At 45.5% G+C, this 20022-nt stretch overlaps 1 protein-coding gene across 11 annotated transcripts in view; it reads left to right on the forward strand.

Annotated features, from left to right (window-relative positions):
• Positions 1 to 20022, forward strand: part of SMARCD3 (SWI/SNF related BAF chromatin remodeling complex subunit D3) — a 118716-nt gene that overhangs the window by 40756 nt on the left and 57938 nt on the right. For 5 of the 11 annotated variants that reach the window (XM_069778552.1, XM_069778551.1, XM_069778550.1 and 2 more), the window contains 2 exons: positions 14806 to 15023; positions 18139 to 18181. In XM_069778552.1, coding sequence (XP_069634653.1) covers positions 14815 to 15023; positions 18139 to 18181 — 252 coding nt within the window. In that variant the 5' untranslated portion in view covers positions 14806 to 14814. Of the gene's footprint in view, positions 1 to 1691; positions 2582 to 3642; positions 3847 to 8900; positions 9521 to 12163; positions 12185 to 13253; positions 13276 to 14805; positions 15024 to 18138; positions 18182 to 20022 lie in introns of those variants that run through there. The other 6 variants (XM_069778555.1, XM_069778558.1, XM_069778547.1 and 3 more) reach the window with 6 other exon arrangements.

Consider the following 20022-nt stretch of genomic DNA (forward strand, 5'->3'; position numbering starts at 1 on the left):
TGTGCAAATGCATTACACAGTAGCTTTCCGTGACAGTATTGTGGCGAGTGGAAGAATCACAGGAAATACGTTTCATTCTCAACTAGGTGATGTTGGGCAACTCACTTCCATCCATTTGTACCTTATTTTCCATTTGCAAAACAAAAGAGCTACTTCTACTGATTTCTAAAGTACTTAGAGAACTACAATCATACTAAGAGCCAAGATTTATTACTACATGATTTGGGGGGGGGGCGGGGAGGGGTGACTTGGACTCAGTCAGTCTGGCTACAGTGAGTCTGCCATTGCTCAATTTTCAAGTGGCTGACCCTGTAATCTGGTGTTCTTTTGAGGAAATCTCTTTTGTGTAATGCCTGTTAAGATCATCCAGATAGAATACAATACATACAGTATGGTATTAAATGGAAATTCAGCAACACTTCATCATGTATCCTCCTGCTCCAGAATGTAATAAAGCAGCCGGCTGTTGATGGAGAGGGGAGCAACTGTAGCTTACTACGCTACCTATAAGCAATCGGAAAAATAGAAAAGCCTAAAACCCGCAACCATAACGCACGCCTCCCGGGTTGCTCCGTCCCGACAATGACGGCAACGGGGCCGCAGGGCCCGGCGCGCCGGGGGCGTTAAGCGCCAGAGCGAGCTCGGCGGCGAGTGCGGGGCTCGGGGCTGCTCGCCGTCTTCTCCGGCTGCCGCCGCCAACCGAATTTGTGTCACGGCAATCGCAGAACGGCTGCGAACCGCCCGACTCTGCTCTGTCTTCCACCTCCAGCCCGGGAAGCCCGGCGTCAGCAGCGCCTGGCCGGCAACGTTTCCCGGCGGCGAGCGGCGAGGGGGCGCCGAGGCCCGGCTCGCGGCCCGGCCCGGCCCGGCCCTGCCCTGCCCGCGGCACCGAGCTCCGTCGCCGGCGGGGGCGCGGACGGGCGGAGCCGCCCCCCCGGCCCCAGCGCCGCCTGCCCCCGCCGCGACGTGGCCTCGCCCCCCTCCCCGAGCCCCGCAGCTCTGCCTGCACGCCGGCCTCCGCCGGGCGGGGTCGGTCGCGGTCCCCGGGGCGGCGGCTCGGCCCCCGGCCCGGGCGGGCTCGGCGGTGGCGCCCCCCCGGGCGCGACGCGGAAGGGGTTAAGGCCGCTCCTTCCCGCGCGTCCGGCCGTCCCCGCCCGCGCGTCCCCCGCTAGGCCACGGCTGACCTTCACGGGAGCCGCGCCGGGCATGCGCGCCGCCGCCCTCGGGGCCCGCGGGGACCTGCGGGCGGCCCGCTTCGCGTCGCTTCGGTTCGGCCCGGCCCGGCCCGGCCCTCGGCCCGCCCGCCCTCCCGCCCGCCAGCGGCGCGCCCGGGACCGCGGCTGGCGCACGCCCTGCCCGTGCCGGGCGCGCCGTTGCCATTCGGTGCCGATGGGGCTGGCGGAGGAGCGCGGGGGGACGCGAGGGGGGACTGCGCGCCGCGCCGCAGCCTGCAGCCGCGCCCCGCCGCCGCCGCCGGCGGCCCCTGCCCGCTCCGCCGCGCCGAGTGCGCAGTCGGGGCGGGCGGGCCGCCCTCCCGCGGGCGGGGGCGCAGGGCCCGGGCCGCGGGGTGCTCCGCGGCCCGGGCGGTGCCGGCGGTCGGAGGCCGTGGCGGCTGTTCCCCCGGAGCCTTCTCCAGCCAGCCGGGGCGGGCTTGAGCGTGCCGCGAGCTTCTCGTTTGTGCCATTCCGTGCAGCGGGGGCGGCTGCAGGGTTCCCCTTAAGGAATGGGAATAGCAACACCTGCACAGGCCCGTGCCGGTAGCCCCGCTGCAGGGAAGGCTGGTGCTTCCCTGGCAAGCGCAGGAGCCAACAGTCAGCGCGGTCTCTAAAGAAAGCTCGTGTTGTCTTGCCGGGAGCAGGGGAAAGGGCTCACGAGACGGGAGCCAACGTTTCAGTGTGCTTCTGGGATCTAAAAAAAAATTGCAGGCCCAGTGCCACCTTGCCAGGCATGCTGACACATGGAATCGTTTAGGTTGGAAAAGACCCTTAAGATCAAGTCCAACCGTTAACCTAACGCTACCAAGTTCACCAGGCGTGTAGCAGTTTGGTTCCAGATTACACGTGCCTTTAGTTCAAGTCAACTAGAACCCCGGTAATAGTTTAGGCGCTGAATAAGGCCACACCGCTTTGCTTGGCATGTTCCTTCTGAGGGACTGAGAGGGGGAGGGGGAGCTGATAACAATACACACCCTCCCAAAATATCTGTGATTCCTATGGCTGTTCCCACACAGCAACGCTTGGATTGGGGTCACCCTAAAAATCAGTGGAAGTTGTTGCCGTCATCCCCATGTGTAAAAGCCCATATGATCTTCATGGCTTGCTCTTTGCTGCTGGCTAACGCGGTGTCTCCTCTGTGCTTGTTTTTATTACTGGTTGAGGGCAGAAATTTATTTATTTGTTTCAGATCTGATTCTCTTCTGTTTGCAGTCTCGCCAGAAAATTCACAGCCCCTAGACAAGAATTTCAAGTAGAGGAATAGAATAAACCCCTCTCGTAACCTGGCAACATCTCGTCTATTGCTGCGTTAGGCACACTGGGAAACATCAGCCCCTTGCAAGCCACAGACACACAAGGAGCTGTCGGTAAGCAGATCGGTGCCCCAGGCCACTGCTGCCTGCTCTGCCATTATGGAGGAGCCAGCGCTGTTGCTGCTCGCAGAATGGCCGCCGTGCTGCCAGCGTCTGGCGCTGCGCTAGCCGACGTCCGTCCAGGGCCGCTGCAGCAGCAAGCGGTCGCGGAGGGGGTGGTCTGCTGCTTTCTGCCCCCTTCCCCTGGGTGGCAGGTGGGCTCCGCGTTCCCAGCAGTGTCCTGGGATGACACGCGTTGTCGCACAGGGCTTTGTGTGATAAGCGGCGAGCTGCTGATGTCTCACGGCAGCTGTGGTGTTAATAATTTGTCTGCGTCTGTCAATCATCTGGGGTCTCTAATGGATCCGTCACAGTGGTACCAAAGCATCCCGAGGGCGGTCACCCCGCAAGAGAGGCTGTGGGCGGCTGGGAACGTGGAAGCAAGTCAGGCGTTGTGCCGTCGCCATGCTGCCCCCCGCCCCCTTCCTCCCGCTGTTCTCACACTCTTTCTTTCCCCTCGCTCTCACACGCTGTCCCTCCCTGTTCCCAGCTTTCTGCCTCCTGCTGTTTCTCTCTCTTGTCCAAAGGGGTTAGTTCTCAGTCTTGCATGCTGGAAATCCTGCCAGTGAATGTTTCTGTGTGCTGCCCGCCAGGTCCCTGGGGAAAAGGCCTGGAAATGCAGAGCAGGAGGAGCAGTGGGAGCAAGGGAAAACCATTGTTTCTCACTGCTCGCCTGCTGCATTTTCTAATGGGAAAACACTCTCTGTGAGGTACTGAGTTTTATGTCACTGCTGAAGTTGCCCCCTCCCCCTTCCCCCTTGCCCCAGAATTTACCATCTCCTGGTGCAGAGGAGGAGAGGTTGCAGCCGTGCTATGAAAAAGCTGAGACGTGTTTTCAGTATGCCTCCTGCTTATCTCTCCTGTTTGGACAGAGAGGTTTAAAAAGCTGGATTTTCTGTCCCTGCAGAGTAAACACACAGAACCCAGCAGCACAAACTATTTCTGGCTTATCAGTGGAGGAATGCAGCAGCTGAGGCTTAGCGCGAGTGGGCCGTCAGGAAGGCCCTGAAGGGGCCCCCTCCCCACTCCGCGCTATTAGAAGTGTGAGAGCCCAGCAGGACTCAGAGGGGAGAGTTGGAGAAAAAGGCAGAAAAGGGAAAGAAAGAGGAAGAGAGAGAGTGAGAGAGGCTGAGCAGACCCTGATGGCTACAGACGAAGTTACAGGAGGGGCTCGCAAAGCTACGAAAAGCAAACTTTTTGAGTTTCTGGTCCATGGGGTGGTGAGTCGGGAAAGTTAGTGAGCTGGCTGGCTCTTAATAGAGGGATGAGTGGAAACTGGAGGCTCTGTGCTGGGCTGGATCGGCTCCTGCAGTGGGCTCCTGGGGCGCTGGTAACTGCCTTGCCAGGAGAGCACTGGGGTCTGTAAAGCCACCAGAATATGCACTGATTCATTGATAATACAGGCTTGTGTCTGGGGGGATGTGTGCTGTGATTTTTGCTTTGATTCTCCATGAATGGTGAATAGCGTGCTTTTGAGCCTGATCATGGTGCAGAATCTGCACTAGATCTGACCCAAATGGGCTTGTAGGACACTTTGTTCTGTAATCAAACTTGTGTTTTGAAAAACAATTCTGATGAAAGGCTGATGAAGCCTTGTGGTACTGCCTCTGGTTCTTGTCTCCAGTCTTGGCTCTTATGTATCCTCTGGCTACTTAACAGGTGACTTTCAGGGGCTTGAAGAGATTAGCTCTGCAGATCTGTAACAGTCTATGGGAACTCACCCATGAGAGAATTTCAGGGTGCCATGCTTAATTAAAGCAATCCTTCAGGTCTTTAAAAATCTTCCAGCTTTTAAGAATCAGGTCTTCGATCTCCATTTAAGGGGAAATGCTAACCCTGTTTTGCTGCCATTGGAAATGATGTTCTTTAAATGACTCTCTAGTGATTGAGAGCAGTCACCATTTATAACACTTGGATTTCTTGTATTTATACACATTTAACAAAAATAAGACTGTTAAATAAGAGCCCCAAGGAATGCAGATATTGTTTGGTTACTGATAGTCCCGAGTGTTTTCTCTCTTGAGGATTCTGGCACTTCTGTGACACCTTTTTGAAGACATCAGGTGGGGGCTCTTGTGCAAAGCTCATAGAAATGTGCGGAGCTCACGGCAGGCTCCTAAGTTGTCTCTGTAATTCAGGCTTACTCCAGTTTTGTAGGATCTAGCGTGTGTCCTGCAGATCCTGGATATGGTGGGACTTGCAAGGCTAAGGACTTTTAGGTGGCATTCTGTGTTTGCGAGAACCGTGAACAGGTGATGTGGTGCCAGTGTGCAGGAGCAGTCTGTTGCGAGAGCGGCAGACGTACAGGGATGACTGAAGAGCCGGTGTGTAGGTCTGTAGCAGTGGTTTTATTGTGGATGTGTGGGTTCATTAAGGTAGTCTGGCTCAGGATGGCTACAGCTGGGCAGAACCATAGGCAAATTGGGAGGGGTGGGCATATAGGATGCTTTTGCCTTTTCCACGGTTTCTGTTGGCATTTGCACATCAGTGGTCTTCCTTTAGTATCAAGAAGAGTGGCAAAAATAGTTATGTGAATTTGCTTCTTCCACATCTAGATGGACTTCATGTGAAAGTAGCATGCTAGCCTCTTAAGCATGGGAATTTTTAATTTATACCAGAATGAATATAGCAGAACTCATTTCCATTACTTACTTGGATGCTAGAGAAGTCTGCCTTATCTGCATTTGTTTGTCATCTTCCCGCTACTTGTTAGTGTGGCTGGGGCTTCTCATCTGTAATTCTGTTGCCTGAACACCTCATGTATGACCCTCTCCTTTCCTCCATTATGTTCTCATTTAGTTCTGCCTTTGCTTCCTTGTTTGTTCTTTCCTTTAGTTTCTCCCTCATCTCAGGTTCATTTTGATCAAAACACAGGTTGGGGTAGTCAGTCTTCATTACTTAAAAATTATTTAAAAAGTTATAACTTCATTTTATCTCTTCAGGTCCTGTATCCTACCAAATAAGAGAATGTGCCATCACAGCTATTATCTTGAGTTTACATATTGCTGGCTATCGAGTTTTATTACCATCTACAGTGTGTCATCATATGAATTAATTCCTTGAAAAATCAAGTTACATAGCAGACTTTACTGGAATTCCTTGGAGTCAGATTCTGCTCTAATTTAAGGCGAAAAATCACCTCTTCAGATTACTTATTTTTTATTTTATCCGTGATAACATTATTTGATTTGGTTATTGCAGGCTTCTTCCCCCCCCCCCCCCCCCAAAAAAAAATGGGGAGAGGGAGAGGTAAATACAGGTAGAATGTTGTGAGGAAATTTTTTGCTATGCGAACACTTAAATGAATAGGATAATTTTGCAGTATTTCCTAAGGCCAGTTAGCTCTTGGATTCACTTGATCTTTCTGGAAACATATGTTGCTTTGCTAAGGTCATTTCGCCCTTTGCTCTTGCGCACCTGATCCTGCCTTTGTTCTTTTCCATATTGCCAGCTTAGAAGATGTCTTCTTCCTTGTTTGTCCCAGTCAAATAGGATACCTCTGAAAGGTGAAATCTCTTAATGGTTAAAAATCTCAACTGTGATAACTGTTCTCATCCTGCTTGAGTTCTTGATAGTTTGTTACACCTCTGGTTAGCAGTTCTTCTTTTAAAAAGATTAAATTTCTTTCAGTTAGTTATTTTTACAGTTCTTTTACTCCTGTTCTGTTTCATCAGGGTCTTGCACATTGTATTTGTGCGAAGAGAGAATTTTTTTTTTTTCTCCCAAAGGCTTCACCCATTACTTTGTCCTTTTTTTTTTGTTTTTGTTCCTCTCTGCTCTTCGTCTAGCACTTTTATGGATAAATATGGCTTTAATCACCACATTTATGTTGATTTATCTCTTTATTGATGCTTTTTCTACTGTCCAGTAGTACATTTCAGGCTGTCTTTGTGACATCTCCCTCTGGGTGTCCAGCTGTTGCCTTAAATTTTGTTGACCCAAACCAAGTTATTAATCTTCCTGCATGCCCTTCCTTTTCTCAGTTTCTTCTGTCCTCTAGAGCCTATCATAGGCCTCTCTGCTGACTGGATCCCTTCAATGGATGTTACCGTTGTCTCCCTTTTTTTTTTTCTTTCTTTCTTGCTTTTTTTTTTCATTTTCTTACTCAAACAGGTTTCTTCCCATATAGCCTTGAGAAGGTCCATGGTGCAGATCTTGCCAAAGCTTTTGTCCAGACATCTGTCTTCCTGTGACTCAGTTGCAGCAATCTTCTCTTTGGTGCCTTGTACTGTCGACCTTGCCTGTGTCATCTTCACACAAGAAGCTGCTGAGAGGTTCGTTTTCTTGTCCTGTTGTTCTGACCTTTTTAATCTGCTTCTGTGTCCTTTTTCTGTTCCCACTTTATCTTCCTTCCAAAACCAATCTTCTTGCCTTTTATACACAAGATACACCTATAAAGGTCTATGTCCCTTTCTTAACTATCAAGTCATATCTGTATTTACAATATACTTGCTGTCAGTTCAAATCACCTTCTTTTTCCCATAGCTATCTTGTTCTTTGTCCGCTGTGCCATGCTTAGGAAGCTCTTCCTGTTAACATAAGTCATTATCCGTATTTATTTTCTGCTAAGATGTGTTTTTGCATAGTTCCTGCTAATGTCTACAGTTTAATATTAGTTACACACCAAGACTGCTAATTTATACAAACCTATGTATCACTTATGTGACTCCTTTGCTTATCCTCAGTCTTCTTTTTGTCTGGTTATCTACCTCTCAAATGCAGTCATAGAATTTTATGGTAAGTACAGAAACTGTTGTATGACATGGCATTTACTACAGTGAAAGAAGGGTCTCAAAGCATGCCATCATGTAAACAAATATTTAATATAGTGATAAATAACTCATTGCCAATGTTAAAACAGACAAAAAGACAGGTCTCGTGCCCCAAAGGTATGTATGGAGTGTCTAATAGATTTATCAGTGATTTGGAAAAGGGGATGAGCAATGAATTTCATAAACAAGTTTTGCATCCCCTCATACAGCCTCTGCTACTAAGAAAGCAAGTAAACTGTTAGCCTGATTAAGAAATGGGGCAGAGAATAATACAGAAGCAATAGTAAATCCGTGGTGTACACTTACAAGAACATTTTTCTGATTTTGGTCATCTGCATGACTAACAAGCAAAAAGAGGGGTAACTCAGAGGGCAGTAGTAGTGGGAGGCCTGTGAAGACTTCATTGAAAGAGAACAGGATTTTTTTATAATATCTAAGGATGGAGACTGATTCGGAAAATTGTAAAATCTCTGTCACTGGAGGCTTTTAGGCACTGGTTAAAGAAGTGAATATCTATCAAAGATGATGGATATACTGGTGATACTTCTCTGAGATGAGGAAGGACTGGATGACCTCAAGTATATTATAAAAATTATATTTGTTTTATTAGAGTGGGAAGAACTAAAGATATTCTACCAAATTGAATGGTGATCTGTTTTAAGTGGATAAAAGTGGCTGTTTCTTCCAGCCAGTCATCAGTTTGTAGAGATCACTACTAGAAGTAGTGAGGTGAGGAGAATGTTAGGTTTGAAAAAAGTAGAAGTTTGCTAATGAAGAATATCCCACTAATTTTTATATTATCATGGATATAAATACTATCTTGTTAGAGCATAAATCAGCTAACACTAGAAAGGCTAGAAAAGAGCCTCATGAACTGTCTTTTTTTTTTTTTTTGGACAGTTTGTTCCACTTCCCTAACACAGGGCTGTCTGCACGGTTTTCTGTGCTAGGACATTGTCAGGGAACAGGGCCTGAACTGGAGTCACTGGTTTGCTGCGTATGTATTCCCTGTGCCGTTAAACAAGGAGATGTTTGAGCTAAGTGTAGGGCAGCCTGCAAAAATCAAGGGACCTTACCGCAGTGAAGAAATTTGATTGGGAAGGTACTTGCAGAAGACTGGTAGAGTGAAAACATTGTACAGCATTCAACCATGTAAGCAAGCTGCCAGTAGAAACTGAAGGTTTGTCCTTTCCTAGCCCTGGACTAATTACAGGCTAACAAATACAGAAAAGTTCACATGTAATTAAGAAAAGAAAATCATATTAATTCTAGCTAAGGCTTTAACAGAGATCAGTGTGATTTTATACAATATGGGCTTGTTAAACAAATTTGAGTTGCTCATTGAGAGAAGGGATTTGCTGATGAATATAGGTGCACAGATGTTACACCTCTGTGTACCCTGATGAAACAGAACAGGAGTAAAAGAACTGTAAAAATAAATAACTGAAAGAAATTTAATCTTTTTAAAAGAAGAACTGCTAACCAGAGGTGTAATTGATCTGTGAGATGTTTCAATTGCTATTCTGTTTTTTTAAAAAAGAAACACCGTAGCAATATGAAAACAGTCACACTGGATCATTTAGCCCAGTGTTCCCAGTTGCAGGGAGCAGCAGAAGACTGCATGGAGGTACAGGAACAAGGCAAAAACCTGGTGATGTGTCTTCCAAATACTCTGCACTTTGTAGCTCTGGAGCTTTCGGACCCAAAGCTACCCTCTATGTTTAGTACCTCTATATGGATTTTATTTATGTAGGTTAGTCCACTGATGTCTTCCTGAACCCATATAAACTTTTAGCATTCACAGTGTTTTGTGTAAGGAATTTTTGCAGCTTATCTTACATAAAGAAGTACCTGATCCTGCCAGCTGCTAGCTGTTGTCTAATTCTTGTAAGGGAAGAGACAGTGAGCTGTTGATCAGCCTCTTCTCTTGCCATGCTAGTCATGATGTTGCAGAGCTCTGTTGTTACCTCTCCTCTCCCAAAGCCATCCTTTTTACAGAGTCAAGAGGCACATTCTGGTAGTTCTTCACACAAAATCCATTCCATACCTTATATCACAGTAGTGGATGTGATCAGATCTATTAAAACAAGCAAGCTGATGGAACTCAGGTATGGTATATAGGGTTTGTTAGTTTCAATTCCAAATTTTTTTTTTCTTTGGTTGCATCCAAGTGCTTGGTTTGATGTTTGGTGTCTGATTACTCGGAGCTGTGAGTGGACATGCATGCAATAGAAAGGTGGTCACTTAACTTTGTCTCAAGTTACAGTTCACAGTTCTGTAAATGTGATGTTTACTAAGTTAAAGATTTTTGGATTGTCATGAACATTATTTAAAAATGGGTGGAACCTGGAACACTTGGACCTTGATTCTAGGATGTGAGAGCTTTGGGGAAATGCGGGAAGGTGAATATGGCAGACAAGCAGGAAGAATTGCAATACTGGTGTTTCTGCTTACTAAATCTCTAAAAGATTCATAGACATTAAAGAAAAGGAACTCCTATGACGTAACATCTGTAGTTAGTTATAGGAGAGGAGAGAAGCCATCTACAACTTTTTCTTGTACTTCTAAGACTCCATTTTGAAATGGCACATTCAGTTGGGAAACTGTTTGTGCAGTCAGAAACCTGTTGCCATCAGACAATATCAGTGTAGTCTAAATTTCTTAACTGTTCCAGATACTTCTAGTGACCCGTTCTTATCTCCAGACAGCATCTGGCATCTCCTCTTGCTTATGTTTTTGCCTTATAGAAATCAGTAGCTACTGTAATGCCTTGACACGATGTGTTGTCTAGCCAAGGTAGGTTCTGTTTTTAGTTTAAAAAAAATGCTGTTTGTATACTTGGTAATTGTTGTTGTTCTTCTCAAAATCTGTCAGTTTGTCTGTTAAAAAGAAGGCTGTGGATGTTCACTGCATGCCATCAGAGTCCTCCTGCATGGTGCCAAGATGGATAGAGTATGTCTTTCAGAACAGGAAATTGCTGTAGGCACAGCTCAGTGCTATAGTGCATTGTAGTGACTCCCTGCTCTCTGTTCAGTCCCTTTCTAAGGGTCTTGTAGGTGTTTTTGCTTTTCTTTTCTTGATGCTTTCTTTTACCCATCAGTTCTCCAGATTATTTTCCTCTATCTGGTATGTCCAGACAGGAACCTTCCTTTTTTCTGCTTCAGCATTTTGGCTACTATGATGTTGATGTCCCTTGAGAAACGACTCTGCAGTAGAAACACATAGAAAAGCACCACTCCAATGTTGTCTCATTTCTGTCAGCAGACAGGAGAAGTTCACTTGAAGAATGACAAAGAGGAAGAGAAAAGAAGCAGTCCTCTGATGTGACCAGAGGTTCAGGCAGGGAAGAAAGTAGAAAAGCCAAACGTGTGGCTTGGGAAACTGGGCAGTAGAAGGTAGTGACAGGGACTTGACAGCAGTTGTTGGGGAGGTGGTATGCTTGCTGCACTGACAGTATGCTCAGCTTTGGAAGGGTGTAGCCAGGGCAGTGATGGACTGAGTAGAGGAATGCAGGCAATCCGCAGGATTCTTAGGGACCAGTATGCATGCATGAAATATTGGTTGTGTGCCTTTGTCTGTCTGCTGTACTGTTTGGCCTTGCCTAGCTGCTCTGCAGGCAGCTCCACTGTACTCTTTTCTTCATCTTCTCAGAGCTGTGAGAGTGGCCCCTTCCGCTGGGGATGTACTGTGTTCTCTCTCATTTTCTGTGGCCCACAGTGGTTTTGCCCTCTGTCCAGTAAAGTGTTTGAAGTAGTGCAGAGTAAAACATGTATAGGGAATCAATGGAGGAAAAAAGGGGATAGGTCTGTGGGAAAGAACAGAGTTGGGTTGGGTAGAGGGGTCTAGGGTAGATGATTTCCCAGGAAGGAGGATGTGTCAGTGCTGTTTTGCACTGCAGCCTTCACCATGGATGATACTTGTTCGGGACAGATTCCATCCCTCTGAGGAAGAGGGGAGAGACAGATCCTAACCCGTAGACAGGTGCATCTTCAAGATCTCTTTCAAAAGACATAATGGTATTGTAAGACTCTTCAGTGTCAAGACTTATTTTTTTTTTTATGTCAGTATTGTGAAAAATTTGATGTATTGTCTGTCACTGTCTTGCAGATGTGTTTGAGAGCAAAGTAAGCTTTTAGATAAGGTAAGGTACTGCTTGTGTGTTCTTTTAGAAGAGTTTAGATAGAGAAAGCATTCTGTATATTGGGAGTCTGGTGGGCTTGCAGCAGGGAGATGGCAGTTGTGTAGTGAGTAATATTTTATCTATGGGTGATACTGGAGATAGGAACATGAGAAGGGAGGGGAAGGAATGAGGCAGGCAAGGGGTGAGATTGAATATGCTTTTGCTAGAGCTGTCTCCTTTTTCTCAGTTTTGCCCTTTCTCTACATTTCTCTATTTTGATACTTAACAAAGGGAACTGAAGGAAGTTCAAAGATGTCAGACTTAGATCGGGAGTAGATTTGGCTTGCTGAGCTTGTTCTCCAGGCCTTGAAGTATCCTTTATAGAAACAGAAAAGTGGGCCTGCAGTCTGATCCTTGTGGCCAGACAGTCTCCAGGAGGGATGAATATGAGATGGCTGTGCTCAGGATCTTGTCTCTTCTGAATGACTGTCAAATGTCCCCAGCTGATTGACAGGCAACAGCAGGCCCAGTGGTCTGCTCTTTGCTGGAAGAAGGCCACAATGTGTAGACTGACAGACAACAGAGAGATCTTAAATACAAGCTCAAGTGAGAAGCATTTTCTGGGCCATTTGTTTCTGCTGACTCTGCCTGGGTCAGAGGGTGGGGGTGAGTACGTGGGAACGGAGAGAGCTGCTCTGTTCCAGCAGTTTTCATAGCTCCGTGTTTATGGGAGAAGATGCTTCCAGCTCTGCACAAAGCCTCAGTTTTGCCTGTTTGCTGCCTCCTGCTGTTTCTCTGCTCAGTGGCCATGCCCACAATCGGTTTCCTACGTGAATACTTGCTGAGATCACCTGCTTAGCTTCTGTGCTGGTCTCTCTCCTACCTCAGCCTTCCTTCTCTGGCCGTACCAATTATAGCCATTGGTTCTTTGCTGATCAGTCATTCCCCTTCTTTCTTTCTCCTGTTTTCCTTCATGCATACAAGCGCCAGGAATATCTAAGACTTGTGATGATCAGGGAGGGTACTGAACTGGGGGCTTTGGGGACTACAATGGATATGGGTGGTTAATTTGGAGATGCAGGTCCAAATTATATTTAGAATTATACATTATTATAATAACTATCATAATTATATGTTCAGAAATTATAAAAAGATGAGATAAAATGAAATAAAGTATTTTTTAAATATTTATTTTATTTTATTAACAGCGCAAAACCCATTTTCTTCCCACCCCCCAAAGGACTGTCTTGCATACCCTCTGGGGTGCACGCACCTCACTTTGGAGACCACTAGTGTACTTCTCCCAAGTACTTTCTCAGTCTTTAACTGTTGATAAATCAGAGAAGTTTCTGAGCCAAATACGTTTTCCATGTCGTTAGCACCCCTTTGGAAACGGGTTCTGCAGGCTGAGTACCCACTGTGTGGCAAACTACCCTCTTTTGGTTGTCTGTGAGCCTGACTCCTCCTAGCCTCCTCTGATGGCCATAGTTTATTATTCTGGAAGGGGCAGTGAACAGTCAATCCCCAACTGCCCTCTCCAGGCCACTCATGATTTTGCAGAGCTCTATCTAGCAAATGCCCCCTTAGATTACCTTGGATCACGTCCTTCCAGGTGGAAAATCATAGTATATTTACTTTTACTTATGTGGATGCAGTTCCGTATCTTAATCATTTTCGTGCCATTCTTTGTACTTTTTTCAGATCTACTCTACCATTACTGAACTGCAGGAACAAGAACTGCACACAGCATTCAACATGTGGGCAAACCATGGACAGTGGCATAGTGATGTTCTCTGTTCCCTTCCTTGTCATTTCTTTTGTTTAATGGCTTTTTTTGACCTCTAGTAAGCAGTGAACTGATTCCCGCCCCCCCCCCCCCCCCCGGAAGTTACTGTTTAAGCTCCAAGATCTTGCTTCTGTTGGGCAACAGTTTTGTATGTGATGATTGGATTGTTTTTTCCTGTGTAATTCACTTCAATATGTATTGAAATCCATTTTCATCTTCCTTTTAAGTGTTCATTCTGTCTCATAAAGTCCCTCTGCAGTTCTCTGAAGCTGGCCTTCATCCTTGCCAGCTTGAATAAACCAACAAACTTTTTCACTTCCTTGCTTCTTCTCCCTCCCCGCCCCCCCTTTTTTTCCCCCAGGTTGCTTATAAATATGCTGAAAAGCCTGAGTCCCAGCAAAACTCTGCATGTGCCTTCTTTTTATTTTCAGAACCAATTACTTTTACCTCATTTCTATCCTTCAACCAATTATTTATCCATAATGGAAGCCATTGCTTCTTGGTTTCCTTAAAAGACTTTGTAGAGGGACTTGACTTTCAAAAGGCTTTTGTGTATGATTATTCTTATTCACATACTGGCTCAAATGCCTATGGAGTGTGTGTGTATTTGTCTGAATTTTCACATATACGCAGACATATAATAAACATCTTGATAATTCTTAGAATGAAACTAAGCTCTTCTCTCTGTTTTAAATTGCATTTTACAGGTGGTGGTTATTTTACTGGTGTTTGTCCTTGACGATTATAAACTTTCAGTATTTAGAATAGAGTTTACTGTGTGTATTGTACAGCATTAAGCTTGTGATTTGACGCAAAAGTGTTTCTTCAGAGCACTCTGAAGTCAACATAAATGTCAGGACTTTAGAATGCCTGCAGGGGCTGCTGACAAATGACCACTTTTTTTTTTTTTATTTAATAGGCTTGATCAGAGACATGACCTTTTCTTAAAGGATTCTTGTCACTTTGTGAACTTACACTGCTCTCCAGTGTAGGTGAAGGAGAGGGCTTTTAATGGAAAACGTTTTATCATAGTGTTTTCATGGTTCACCTTTGCTTGTTACAGTCTCCCTACTGATCAAAGCAGCCTGGTAGTCAGTGCAAAATCTGAGGCACTGTAAATGTGAGCTTGCTTGTAGTTTTGATTAGCATGTGAACTGCACCAGTTTGGACTGTGTGTAGCTGCCATGGAGCTTTTTCTTCGGTCTGAAGGTAGAGCTTTCTGCTGTAGGCTGGCCTGGATATGTTACTGACCACTGAGTGTTTTCCCAAGCCTAGTATTTTTCATCCCTGTTTCCTCTCTACTTAAACACTGAATGCCTCTTTACAATGTCCAGGAAATACCAGTCCAGAGCTCATGTGCTCTGTGTTGCTGCTTAGTGCTTATCAGGATGGTCAAAATGGGGAAGCTGCTGGAGCTAGTGTCTGATTATGTACAAATGTCTTTGCAGCTGAAGAAACAGGGACCAAACTGGCTCTTCTTTCTGTTTCGCTTCTTCTCTAGCGACCTGGGATGCCATCAGGAGCTCGAATGCCCCATCAGGGGGCTCCCATGGGTCCCCCAGGCCCCCCATACGTTGGAAGCCCCTCAGTGCGACCTGGGATGCCTCAGACTGTGATGGAATCAACAAGAAAACGCACTGCACCACAGCAGGTCCAGCAACAGCAAGTGCAGCAGCAAGTGCAACAGCAGCAGCAAGCTACTCAGAACCGAACTAGGAGGTGAGTGTTCTGGAAAGAAAACATGGGAGGACAATTTGAGGAAGAAAAAATGATACCTTTTAGCAATAGGTAAGACCTTTAAGTTCGAATGAGGCAGACTACAATATTTATAAATTGTCAGTTTCATAAAGCAGGAAAAACATTGGTAAATTTTACTCTTTACTTTGTTTGTGAATGGTCTTGAACAAACTGACCTTCACTAATGTCTGGTTTTGCAGTTATAATGCTTTCACCTCGCAGGTTTATTGGGCTATAAATCTGGCCGTTATATTTAGCCTTTAAAGTTAATGAACAGTTCTCTTCTAATATAGTACAATTATTGTATTATTTGTTATCTGTTCTGTATAGTTCCTCTGATTTCTGACTGGCTAACAAAATAGTTTGTAAATGAGACAAGTGGAAAAAATGTTTGGTTGGTCATGTGAATACTTGTACTATGGGCACTCAGGAGAGTGGTCATAAAACTTGCAATTGTTACAGGCATTCCTACATATAAAGTAGAGAGAGATGCAAAGGAGATAATTCCATAGAATTCGAGGGATCTTTTAAAAGGAACTTTTTAATATATGCTCACTTTGTACAATGCTGAATGCATTCTCTCCTAAGTAACAGTTTGCCAATTTCTTTTTGCAACTTATTAGACCTCAGCAGTCTTGAGTTCCAAGCGTGAGCCAGTTCCTGATAAATATGTAGGGTGCAGTCATCTAGGTGGTCTGCCTTTTGCAGAATCATTATAGGTGTATATATAGATTCAGACAGTGTTCTGGTGGTGTCATCGAATCTAGCTGTAGGTAGAACATGACTCTCTAAGCTCAGTGCTTCAGGAGCCCTGCTCTGTCCAGGTTTTATGCCTTGGATCAGCAAGCCAGACTTGGGAATGCTTATATCTGTGATGCATCTGGAAAGGACACCAATCCTGAGAGTATTAACATATTACAATTTAATAAGATTGAATACAGAAGGAATGCATGCGAGTGCAGCATGTGAGCACAAGAGATGCATGTGCATCTTGGAGGCCTTGCCCAGCACTAGCCAAAATGTACATTCCACAGCACGTCCCAGGAGGTACTCCAGGAAACTGCACAAAATAATGCCTAGCCTTCAAATAATAATTAAGGTAAATAATTGGATAATTAAGGTAAAATTTAGTCACTAACTAGTTTCCAGGGATCATTAAAGAAGAGTAGTTTCTAAAAGTTGATGGCCTTACTCACAGAAGGAAGCAGTTCCCCTTCCCCAGTTCTTAACTTCAGTGCTTCTAGTTTGGAACCCAGCAGTAATCTCAGCTCACACCAGTGCTTCCTAGGTACTCAGGAAAGTTTCTCTGTTTCTTCTGCCATGCCTTCCCTCCAGAAAATGTGTTGAACGTTTTCCCGTCGTTCATTTCCACCTCCCTGTTGTTTCCCATTGAAATTTTTCTGTTTTTTCGGGCAAACTTTCTGGCAGCTTGGGTCCAATTCTGGGAGTAATTGAGTTCTATGTTTTATGGCAGAAATGGGCCAAGAAGGTGTAGTCGTCCTTTCTCGGCAGGTTTGGTGGAGACAGAAATCTCATTTCTGTAATAGACTTTTGGAAAACTAGTTGAGACCCAAGTTGTTGGGGGTTTTTGGTTTATTTGTTACTTGCTTTTTAATTGCAAGCCTTTGGGGTTCTTGCAGGTGTATGCATATGCCATTTCCCTTTGGGAGGGTGGAACTTGCTCAGGCATTACTTCCAGATTCTGTGAAGTGTTTCAGTGCAGATTCGATTTTGTGAGCTGTGGAAGGTGTTGGAGATTCACACCATGTAACGTTCCAGTCCTATTATTCCTGCAGTTTTACAAAGGGACATTGCTCACCTATGAAGTTGGGTGTGACTGTGTAGATGAATTTTCTGACCCCGAGGAAGGGTGTAGTTTGCACCTCCGGGCACAAAGAGTTCCTCAGGCTTGGTTTATATGGGGATGGGGAAGAATCTAAGAATCCGGTATTTCAGGCCAGGCTTATTATTAGCAAACGTAGGAAGGGAGTATGCCACATCGATGTGTGTGGAAACAGCTTTTACGTGGACATGGCTGCTGACAGACTTCCTGTATGAAAACGGTAAGGAGGGGCATCCTTGTGACATGGCAGAGCGGCAGCAGGCGGTTCGCTTTCTCCCATTTGTCTGTCACAGATGGAGTGATTCATCTCCTGCTTAAGATAAAAGCCTCACAAATTATAGAGGTGAAGGATAAGGCCTGAATTCCCTCTTGGCCCTGTTAGAGAAAGCTAGGTGACAGGTTTGGTGAGCACAAACGGTTCTTAGAATCTGAGGAATTCAAAAGACAATGTATTTGGCAATCTTCCTGACAGTACCGTTTCTTCGGCACATATACATTTGTGTGTACATACGCAAACACAAGTATGTTTTTAAAAGCATAGCTATATAAATGTCCTTATGTATGGGTGTGGACACATTATGTATATACACTGCAGGCACACATATCTTCCCACATGTGCGTTCATAAAGATGAACAAATAAGGAAACATAAGCCCACGTACCTTTGTATATCACTCATGCTAATTGTTACAATAAAACAAGTGTATATACCTAGGGAAGGGTGTGTGTATATGTGTGTTTTCATACATCATATGAAATACACATATATATGTGTGTTTTCATCAGCACTCAATTTTGGGCACGAATGAATGAATGCATGTCATCTGTTTGAACAAGTTCACATTCTGTTTACAGGCACTCAGCTACTTACATGTGCATATGGATAGGTGTATCTGTGCACACTTCCACACGTGCGCGCTGTCCTCCTACATCCTTTTTCTGTATCTATAGATGACATGTGCACATGCACTTGCATACATAGCCGCCCTGCACTGTAGAAGATGCTGTGATCAAAGAACTTGCACACTTCTTTCCAAGATGCATAACAGACAGCCCTGATTTGTTCTTAGCTAACTACCTCCCCAGGCTGCTGAGAGAAGGGGTCCTAGGTCCTGGGCATGGGTGAGACCCTTTTGCTGATGCATGCACAGCTGTGCACCAGCATGTGGAGATGTCAGGATAATTTAGCAGGTGGCCTCGTTACTCCTAGATCTGTCACCATGGTAACGTGTTTTTTTCTTTAAAAAATGTACAGTGCCAAGAGGAGGAAGATGGCTGACAAAATTCTCCCTCAGAGGGTGAGTCGCTTTCATTTCCTATTCCCTTCACAATCAGTTTAGCATCTTAGTGTAATTAGAGGGATTTTAGAAAATACTTTCACTTTTTGTTTAAAAATCTAATTAAAAAGTAAGTAGGCAGTGGGTGAAAGTCTAGAGAGCAAGGCTGGGGCTGGGGCTGGGGGCTGGGAGTGTGGAGTACAGCCTGGCCTGTGTCATCCTCGTGCACTGGATTAGCCGAGCCAGCACTGCCACTTGCTGGATGGACAGTGGTGCTGGGCTGCGAAGTACACGACTTGACGCTGGGGCCCTCTGGGTCTTAAGGATGTTTTTGATCAATTTTTGAGGCTGGCCAAAAGCTGGTTCAGAGCGCAGCTGTGCCTGTAGGAGATGGGCTCATTCTCAGGTCTCTCTGGCCCAGTAGAGCTGCCAGGTTCTAATTTTCGTGGTTGTGTCCTAGTAGGACTAAAGTGGACCCATGTAAACAACAGACTTCAAGGAGCCTGCATTGTCTGGAGAGTTATTAATTCTCTTATCCCTGGGGATATGTCTAAGCTTTTGGTGTCTGCCTAGGCTTGATCCTCAATGCTTCAATCTTCTACTTCCTTTTTAAACATTGGAATTTCTCTCTGCTCCCCTTCTCTTTCATTATTCCCAGACTTTTCCTTTCCTGTGACCTCTTCAGTACAGTTCCCCCGAAACCTACTTGGTCCCAAAAGGCAAGCTTCCTTAGTCTTCAAAACACACCCCCTTGTCACATCCTAGTCCCGGTTTCTTTGGCTTCTGGTGCTTTTTCTGGGCTCAGAATCCCTTTGACAGGTGCGCAGATCTCCATGTCCTTTTCGAGTCTACCTCTCCACTGCTATTGTAAACCCAAACTTGCTGGCAGCCTCCAGTTTCTCTTCTGTGTCATTCCAGAGGTACCTAGTGCCAGCCACCTGAGGAGGTAAACCCACTTTGGTACTTCCGATGTCATGTTATCACTTCTTTTCTTGTAATTCCTGCTACCCTCTGAAAGCACAGCCTCTCGTAGGTTAGCCATTAGTTCTCTCACGTTGCTGTCTTGAAAGGACTAAGCTACCATCAAACCCAGACCTTTGAACTACTTGCAGCCTCCATGGTGTTTGTGTTAAAGCCTCATTCCTGCTCTGCTTAGAGTCCGTACTTTCTTAGAACGAAACCTATGTTTCTTGTGCTGTCAGTTCTGTCTTTCCCACACAAACTGTTTTCACAGACAATTATACATCCTGTGTAGTGAGGCTATCACTTTCAATATATATGTCCTTTTTAAGGCACCCCCCCCCTTTTTTTTTTTTTTTTTTTTTTTTTGTCTGATGCCTTTGTAAGATAAAAAGGTCTCAGAATAGAGGTAACCAAACTTTTTTGGCAACAGAAGACTTGTGCCTCTGTTTATCAAATCCATGAAAACTCTTTAATAGTGTCACAGTTTAACCCCAGCCAGCAACTAAGCACCATGCAGCCACTCACTCACTTCCCCCCCACCCAGTGGGACAGGGGAGAGAATCGGGAAAAAAAAGGTAGAACTCATAGGCTGAGATAAGAACGGTTTAGTAGAACAGAAAGGAAGAAAATAACGACAACAAACAATGAAAAAAAAAAAATAATACGACAATAACAATAATAAAAGAATTGGAATATACAAAACAAGTGATGCACAATGCAGTTGCTTACCACTCGCCAACCGATGCCCAGTTAGTTCCTGAGCAGTGATCCCCCCCCCAGGCCAACTCCCCCCAGTTTATATACTGGGCATGACATCACATGGTATGGAATACCCCTTTGGCCATTTTGGGTCACTGTCCTGGCTGTGTCCCCTCCCAACTCCTTGTGCCCCTCCAGCC

This window comes from Haliaeetus albicilla, chromosome 2 (assembly GCF_947461875.1).
Source record: "Haliaeetus albicilla chromosome 2, bHalAlb1.1, whole genome shotgun sequence".
In the NCBI taxonomy this organism is placed as follows: Eukaryota; Metazoa; Chordata; class Aves; order Accipitriformes; family Accipitridae; genus Haliaeetus; species Haliaeetus albicilla.